The 9438-nt window shown below is 43.8% G+C and overlaps 1 protein-coding gene across 1 annotated transcript; it reads left to right on the top strand.

Moving 5' to 3' along the window:
* The first annotated feature begins 4499 nt into the window (after positions 1-4499).
* On the top strand, positions 4500-9150 carry LOC141986129 (alcohol dehydrogenase 1-like). Its single transcript, XM_074950273.1, is given in 8 exon segments — positions 4500-4652; positions 6107-6183; positions 6284-6327; positions 6330-6484; positions 6667-6931; positions 7352-7412; positions 7414-7472; positions 8960-9150. Coding segments are annotated over 8 exon segments (1005 nt in total).
* The last annotated feature ends 288 nt before the right edge of the window (positions 9151-9438 follow it).

Below are 9438 nucleotides of genomic sequence, written 5' to 3'. Positions count from 1 at the left end.
TCGCAAAAAGAAAAGGAGTACTTGTGGCACCTTAGAGACTAACCAATTTATTTGAGCATAAGCTTTCGTGAGCTACAGCTCACTTCATCGGATGCATACTGTGGAAACTGCAGAAGACATTATATACACAGAGACCATGAAACAATACCTCCTCCCACCCCACTCTCCTGCTGGTAATAGCTTATCTAAAGTGATCATCAAGTTGGGCCATTTCCAGCACAAATCCAGGTTTTCTCACCCTCTGCCCCCCCCCCACACAAACTCACTCTCCTGCTGGTAATAGCCCATCCAAAGTGACCACTCTCTTTACAATGTGTATGATAATCAAGGTGGGCCATTTCCAGCACAAATCCAGGTTTTCTCACCCCCATACACACACAAACTCACTCTCCTGCTGGTAATAGCTCATCCAAAGTGACCACTCTCCCTACAATGTGCATGATAATCAAGGTGGGCCATTTCCAGCACAAATCCAAGTTTAACCAGAACGTCTGGGGAGGGGTAGGAAAAAACAAGGGGAAATAGGCTACCTTGCATAATGACTCAGCCACTCCCAGTCTCTATTTAAGCCTAAATTAATAGTATCCAATTTGCAAATGAATTCCAATTCAGCAGTTTCTCGCTGGAGTCTGGATTTGAAGTTTTTTTGTTGTAAGATAGCGACCTTCATGTCTGTGATTGCGTGACCAGAGAGATTGAAGTGTTCTCCGACTGGTTTATGAATGTTATAATTCTTGACATCTGATTTGTGTCCATTTCTTCTTTTACGTAGAGACTGTCCAGTTTGACCAATGTACATGGCAGAGGGGCATTGCTGGCACATGATGGCATATATCACATTGGTGGATGTGCAGGTGAACGAGCCTCTGATAGTGTGGCTGATGTTATTAGGCCCTGTGATGGTGTCCCCCGAATAGATATGTGGGCACAGTTGGCAACGGGCTTTGTTGCAAGGATAGGTTCCTGGGTTAGTGGTTCTGTTGTGTGGTATGTGGTTGCTGGTGAGTATTTGCTTCAGGTTGGGGGGCTGTCTGTAGGCAAGGACTGGCCTGTCTCCCAAGATTTGTGAGAGTGTTGGGTCATCCTTCAAGATAGGTTGTAGATCCTTAATAATGCGTTGGAGGGGTTTTAGTTGGGGGCTGAAGGTGACGGCTAGTGGCGTTCTGTTATTTTCTTTGTTAGGCCTGTCCTGTAGTAGGTGACTTCTGGGAACTCTTCTGGCTCTATCAATCTGTTTCTTCACTTCCGCAGCTGGGTATTGTAGTTGTAAGAATGCTTGATAGAGATCTTGTAGGTGTTTGTCTCTGTCTGAGGGGTTGGAGCAAATGCGGTTGTATCGCAGAGCTTGGCTGTAGACGATGGATCGTGTGGTGTGGTCAGGGTGAAAGCTGGAGGCATGTAGGTAGGAATAGTGGTCAGTAGGTTTCCGGTATAGGGTGGTGTTGATGTGACCATTGTTTATTAGCACTGTAGTGTCCAGGAAGTGGATCTCTTGTGTGGACTGGACCAGGCTGAGGTTGATGGTGGGATGGGAATTGTTGAAATCATGGTGGAATTCCTCAAGGGCTTCTTTTCCATGGGTCCAGATGATGAAGATGTCATCAATATAGCGCAAGTAGACTAGGGGCGTTAGGGGACGAGAGCTGAGGAAGCGTTGTTCTAAATCAGCCATAAAAATGTTGGCATACTGTGGGGCCATGCGGGTACCCATAGCAGTGCTGCTGATCTGAAGGTATACATTGTCCCCAAATGTAAAATAGTTATGGGTAAGGACAAAGTCACAAAGTTCAGCCACCAGGTTAGCCGTGACATTATCGGGGATAGTGTTCTTGACGGCTTGTAGTCCATCTTTGTGTGGAATGTTGGTGTAGAGGGCTTCTACATCCATAGTGGCCAAGATGGTGTTATCAGGAAGATCACCGATGGATTGTAGTTTCCTCAGGAAGTCAGTGGTTTTTCGAAGGTAGCTGGGAGTGCTGGTAGCGTAGGGCCTGAGGAGGGAGTCTACATAGCCAGACAATCCTGCTGTCAGGGTGCCAATGCCTGAGATGATGGGGCGCCCAGGATTTCCAGGTTTATGGATCTTGGGTAGTAGATAGAATATCCCAGGTCGGGGTTCCAGGGGTGTGTCTGTGCGGATTTGATCTTGTGCTTTTTCAGGAAATTTCTTGAGCAAATGCTGTAGTTGCTTTTGGTAACTCTCAGTGGGATCATAGGGTAATGGCTTGTAGAAAGTGGTGTTGGAGAGCTGCCGAGCAGCCTCTTGTTCATATTCCAACCTATTCATGATGACAACAGCACCTCCTTTGTCAGCCTTTTTGATTATGATGTCAGAGTTGTTTCTGAGGCTGTGGATGGCATTGTGTTCTGCACGGCTGAGGTTATGGGGCAAGTGATGCTGCTTTTCCACAATTTCAGCCCGTGCACGTCGGCGGAAGCACTCTATGTAGAAGTCCAGTCTGCTGTTTCGACCTTCAGGAGGAGTCCACCCAGAATCCTTCTTTTTGTAATGTTGGTAGGGAGGCCTCTGTGGATTAGTATGTTGTTCAGAGGTATTTTGGAAATATTCCTTGAGTCGGAGACATCGAAAATAGGATTCTAGGTCACCACAGAACTGTATCATGTTCGTGGGGGTGGAGGGGCAGAAGGAGAGGCCCCGAGATAGGACAGCTGCTTCTGCTGGGCTGAGAGTATAGTTGGATAGGTTAACAATATTGCTGGGTGGGTTGAGGGAACCATTGCTGTGGCCCCTTGTAGCATGTAGTAGTTTAGAAAGTTTAGTGTCCTTTTTCTTTTGTAGAGAAGCAAAGTGTGTGTTGTAAATGGCTTGTCTAGTTTTAGTAAAATCCAGCCACGAGGAAGTTTGTGTGGAAGGTTGGTTTCTTATGAGAGTATCCATTTTTGAGAGCTCATTCTTAATCTTTCCCTGTTTGCTGTGGAGGATGTTGATCAGGTGATTCCGCAGTTTCTTTGAGAGCGTGTGGCACAAGCTGTCAGCATAGTCTGTGTGGTATGTAGATTGTAATGGATTTTTTTACCTTCAGTCCTTTTGGTATGATGTCCATCTGTTTGCATTTGGAAAGGAAGATGATGTCTGTCTGTATCTGTACAAGTTTTTTCATGCAGTTGATAGATTTCCACTCCATACGGCTAAATGCAGTGCCTTGCATAATGACAGGTTTCAGAGTAGCAGCCGTGTTAGTCTGTATTCGCAAAAAGAAAAGGAGTACTTGTGGCACCTTAAAGACTAACCAATTTATTTGAGCATGAGCTTTCGTGAGCTACAGCTCACTTCATTGGATGCATACTGTGGAAACTGCAGAAGACATTATATACACAGAGACCATGAAACAATACCTCCTCCCACCCCACTCTCCTGCTGGTAATAGCTTATCTAAAGTGATCATCAAGTTGGGCCATTTCCAGCACAAATCCAGGTTTTCTCACCCTCCGCCCCCCCCCCCCCCACAAACTAGTGGTCACTTTGGATAAGCTATTACCAGCAGGAGAGTGAGTTTGTGTGTGTGGCTTTTGGAGGGGGGTGGGGGGGTGAGAAAACCTGGATTTGTGCTAGAAATGGCCCACCTTGATTATCATACACATTGTAAAGAGAGTGGTCACTTTGGATGGGCTATTACCAGCAGGAGAGTGAGTTTGTGTGGGGGGAGGCGGAGGGTGAGAAAACCTGGATTTGTGCTGGAAATGGCCCAACTTGATGATCACTTTAGATAAGCTATTACCAGCAGGAGAGTGGGGTGGGAGGAGGTATTGTTTCATGGTCTCTGTGTATATAATGTCTTCTGCAGTTTCCACAGTATGCATCCGATGAAGTGAGCTGTAGCTCACGAAAGCTCATGCTCAAATAAATTGGTTAGTCTCTAAGGTGCCACAAGTACTCCTTTTCTTTTTGCGAATCCAAGCACAGCCATCTCATCAGCCCTCTGAGGTACAAAATTGGCTATTTCTTGAAGAAACCATCTCTTCTTTGAAAACATGGCACTAAGGGTGCTCTACCAAAGGATGCATGCTTTTGATTGGGCACTACAAAGTAGTGCTTTCAGGACTGCAAAAAGCAACACCTCATGTTTTGAACAAGGGAATACAGGAAGGCACGTGCCTCTCACCACTCAGTTCCGTCCCAACTGCCTGCAGCTTCTGCTGCGTGCCCTATTCAGCTCCCTGCTTTTTGGTCACTGTAGAAAGCCCCTTTTTTAAACTTTATTTTATTTATTTAACACGTTTGTGCTCTTGGGTGGGGAGGGGATGCCTCCTCCCAGTTTTGGACCTTTCATTTGTGCTGGAGCACAATGTTATGCCTAAACCCCCAAGATTTAGACCCTGCTAGACCTGTCACGGATCTTTTCCCCACAATGATGGACGCTCAAATTTCCTGTGGTGTTTGGGGGGCTCCCATATCCCCTCAAAGGGTAAAGTCTGTCTGTTTGTCTGGTTCAAAGGCAGGTCTGAAAAAGACAGGGAGGCTAGACTAAGGCTCCTTAATGGAACGTGCTCTAACTTTAGAGGGGTCCACTACCCCTTTCCCCACTCGGCACATCATCCTCAATATCACAGGCTGCTTCGGTTACTGTTACAGCTTTATCTGTGACCCTGGAGGTAAAGACTTGAAAGAACTAGAGAAACAAAGAATAGGGGTAGATCATCCCATAAGACCCACTCTTGGGAGACCTCATGTCCCCCAAAGGGTACAGTGGATGCTCCAGCTGAGTCCAGTACCAAGGCATTGGTACCACATAAGAAAAAGCCCTCTACCACCACAGCACCTACTGCAGCGGTACTGACCAATCTCTTGCAGCACCGCGATAACCACAAGTACCAGTCTTTTACCACAGTTCGGTGAGGAGGATCTTGCGACCTGCCTGATACCACAGCAGTCTCCATTCCACAGGTTGATAGTCCCACTTCCGGTACTGACCCAAGTCTTGGTTATATGCTACTAGAGTCCTATGACTCATTCAAGATTTCTGTCTTCAGAGGATCTTGTAATTTCTGATGAGCCTGAGTCTCCACTGTTACAGAGATTTGTCAGAGCACCCTCACTGGTATAGTCCAGACAGTTGTAAGTCGAGACTTGTCTATGTTTCTAGCCTTCCATATACCAGCCAGGATACCTAAGCCCCCACCCTATTGCTTTAGCTCAGGAGAGGATTCATCCGACTCGAGATCTTGGTACATCCCAACACCATACCATCGTACTCCTCTGAGTCCCTCTAATGAAGAGGGTCCTGGGTATCCTACCAGATATTGGAGGCCCAGAAAGTATGACTATCATTGGGGACCCTTCCTCTATCCCCTCCCTAGTGGGGTTACTAGCACTTGTGGGGCCATTTTGGCAACAAATTCTATAGGATGTCAAGAAAAAGAGTGCTACCATCCACTGATACCATACCACCATGATAATAGAAATGTGCAGGACTTCAACCTGGTCTTCTTTCCAGACTTTTACCAAGCATTACACTATCTTACTTGCTTCCAGAAATTATACAGCCTTTGATGATGCAGTCTTTCGAACTGTCCTGGACTTACCTCCTCATGGAGTTGGGAGACTCCTCTGGTGGAGCACCCATAGGGATATATACTCAAAGAAGGAGAGAGTACTTACCTCACAGTAACTTGAGTTCTTTGAGATGTTTTGTCCTGATGGATGCTCCATCTCCCACCCTCCTTCCTCTCTGCTGTGGAGTGAGGCTTCATGATCGAGAGAGAACTGAGGGATGGCAGGATCTCACCTCCTTATATGTCCCCATTTAGAGCACGAGGCGTCATTTTGGGCAGGTGCAAGCCCGCAAATACTACTTTGCAGTCTCCAGTTGAGAGTATACAGGTGTGTCCAAATCTATAGTGGCACACTCGTAGAGACAAAACGCCTCAAAAAACTCAAATTACTGTAAAGTAAGTACCTCTCCTTCTCAATCTCCAGCTGATAGATGAAGCAGATTATTCTATGTATGATGCTGTCTGTTGAAAACTTGATTGGAAAGCTGCAAAAGACAGCAGACTTATTTGCTGGGGGGTTAATATAGAGTCTGTGATTCAGAAGATGCTTATGACAAGATCTGTTCCGTGTTTTTTTTTTTTTTTTTTCTAGGAGCAAAGTCTTGTTCCTCTTGGCCTCCCCCACTGCTCCTATTTGAATCCCGACACCAGCTGCTGGCAGAAGACACAATGAGTTTCAATTTCTCCATTACCTGAGTCCCACCCTCAGTGATTCTGACAATATTAGTCATGCCTTGTCAGTAATATAAGTCCAGATGTCTTTTGGCGGCCTCTCTGATTCACAGAACCTCATGCCACACAAGACCAGCAGATTCACCATTTCCTGTGGATCGTTAGCACCTTCTCAGAATACGCAGTTGTGCCTGATTCTGCCCTAGCAAGAATTGTTGCTGCTGCTCCTCGGGATAAAGTCTGTCTGTCTGTCTGTGGATTTTCCACTGGTTATGGGGCTGCCATTAATACTCCCAAGGTGAGTACGTGTGGTGCATGCGTGCAGGTGCACTTGCGCACACATTTTTCAAGGACAAATGGCACAATTGCCTTCTTAGCATATTAATGCATTGTATGTAGCAGAAAACTTTCCCCCCTTCATTCCAGGACTGCAATTTATGGAGGGATTCTTACGGAGTCCCCTGTTTTATTGTTATGCAGGTTAAACCTGGTTCAATTTGTGCCATCTTTGGTTTGGGAGGAGTTGGCCTCTCCGTTGTTGTTGGCTGTAAGGCAGCTGGTCCTTCCCGGATCATTGGGATTGACATCAACAAAGATACATTTGCCAAGGCTAGAGAGTTAGGAGCCACTGAATGCATCAATCCTCAGGACTTCAAGAAACCTATTCAGGAGGTGCTGGTTGGGATGACTGGGCATGGTGTGGACAATTCTTTTGAAGTTACTGGACGCATAGCTACTATAGTATGTGAAGTTGGCACATACTTTCTTTGCTCATTAGTGGCCCAATGTTAGAGCAGACTTAATTAATGTAGTCTTCATCTGATGGCTGGACTTGGTATTTGTGTATTCTTCACAAGACTCCTAACAAGGAGCCTCCTTATCTGCAGGCCAACCTCAAGACCAGTTCAAATAAGAGCTCCCTGAAACAAGGGCAAAGTCTTGGCTGTGTTTTATACAGAGAGGAGGATGCATTTTGCTATATAAATAAGAGCTGGGTAAAATGTATTTTTGATAGGCTAATTTTTTATGTATAAAAGATTTTCAGACTCCAAATAATAGACTTTAGATTTATTTCATCAGGCAAAATTTACACTGTAATACTGAGGGGAGGTTTTTTTTTTTTCATAACCTGTGTGATGTCTTAATTCATTTTTTAACCAGGCAGCTACCTTGGCATCCTGCCACATGGGCTCTGGAAGGTGTATGATGATTGGAACACATTCTTTAGATATCCTTTGACCCTATGCTGCCATTCACTGGACATCCCTGGGAAGAGAGTCTTAATGGCGCATGGAGATAAGCAAAAGTGCCAAAAGTGGATGAACGTTTCTGTCTTAGTTAACCTGTTCAGTTGCTTGTGAAATGTTTAGTGGTCAGTCTGGACATTTTATTGCTGTATATAATGGAATACAAAAGTGAATGGTAATTCTGCTGCTGCCAGAGTAGAACACGAAAACCCAAGTTTACATGAAGAAAAAAACAATTATGCCTAGAAATATGGATATGTACATGTGTAACTGCATGTGCCTAAGCTTGAAAAGCTGGCTTATATTCACAGCCACATATTTTGTACAATCTATTATGCACATCATAAAACATTTCCATTTTCCCTTCCATGATTTTATTAAATATCTATCTGAATATTTGTGCTAGTAAATACCATGAAAACAGTATGCAAACTCCAAATGGCTGCTCCGTTCAACCACATTTGTGCCCCCTTTATTTGCTGTTTTAGGAACATTCTTGCAAATAGATTTTTTTTTTCCCCACCCAAATGTTTGGAGAATAATTGTTCTTCAAGAGGCTCATTGATTTCAATGGGTTGTAGATCACACGCCACACGAATATCCATCTTTTCATGGGAGCCAATGTACTCTAATAAAAATATTATTTGTTTGATATTCATTATTCACTAATCTCCTGTTTACAAAGTGCATTTTATGCTTTGTTTAATCATAAAATGTGTGTTTCAGAACTTCCAACTTGTCATCTGATGCCTTTTAAAGAGAAATAATCAAGTTAAATACAACTAAAAATAGCATTCTGCACATTTCCTTAATAAAATAATCATGAGGTGTACCAGATAGATGCAGACACAAATGTATCTGGAAATATACAGACATTGAGCTGTGTTTTAATAATTAGACATTCAGATAATTGCATTTAGTTGCAGTTGCTGACATTTTCAAAAATAGAACTACTAACTCAGGTTTTAGGGCCCAAGATCAGACACTTTAAAGAGGCCTGATTTTCAGAGGGAGGGTGCTTATGTTGGGCACTGAAATCACTAGTCTCTTTTGAAAATTTGGCCTGTATTTGCAGGCTTGCTGGTGTATTATGTAATGTTGTTTGTATTATGGTAATGACTGTAAACCTGAGTCAGGGATCAGGCCTCACTGTGCCGGTAGCTGTATTGACATATTACAAAGAAGAGAGCCACTTCCCCTGTGAGCTTACAGTCTGGGTGTCACACAGGATGTGACAGGTGGACAAACATGGGCAAATCTGTGAGTTCTAGCACCTCAGGCATCCGGTCCTGTGTATGCACTGGAGAGTATGGCATAATGCTCCTTAGCATATCTAGATGTCCACAAGCTGAAGGATGTGTGTTGACTTCCTTTGCTCACTGAACCTCTCTCAGCACGTACACCTGTCCCGCTGCCTTAAGTCCTCACTGTGCTTCAGGATGAGACAAGGAGTCTCATCATTACTTATTCAAACTGTGTTTGTTCAACTGTGCATTGTGTATGGGGTTTTTTGTTTGTTTTTCCAGGTGGTAAGACCAAGGATTCTATCGCAAAATTAGTGTCTAGTTATATGGAGAAGAAATTTAATCAAGATGTGCTAATAACCCACACATTACCATTTGACAAAATCAATGAAGGATTTGAATTGTTACATTCAGCAAAGAGGAGAGATTTTAACTTATTAGTATTACATGTAACAAATGCCACTTGCATGTAAAATTCAGTATAGTTCAATTTATTGTGAATTTTAAAAGATTAAAGCAGTGGAAAACTTGTGTAATGGAATTTTGTCTTATGTCAAGGTGCACAGACTTAAAAGAAAATAAAACCCAGTTTTGTACCATTACTATGGCAGTTATTGCTAGAGTTCAGAATGAGTGTCTACGCAGCGAGTGGTCATCAGATTTCTGCTAGGAGGCAGCTAAGTTTTCATGAAACTTGGCTGGTGTTACATTGTATAATAACAATGCAAACCAATGCCAGAAACTAACAAAGATCCTTCTTA

This window comes from Natator depressus, chromosome 4, assembly GCF_965152275.1.
Source record: "Natator depressus isolate rNatDep1 chromosome 4, rNatDep2.hap1, whole genome shotgun sequence".
Classification (NCBI taxonomy): domain Eukaryota; kingdom Metazoa; phylum Chordata; order Testudines; family Cheloniidae; genus Natator; species Natator depressus.
The sequence above is the reverse complement of the archived record's forward strand: the minus strand, read 5'-3'. Positions and strand labels throughout refer to the sequence as shown.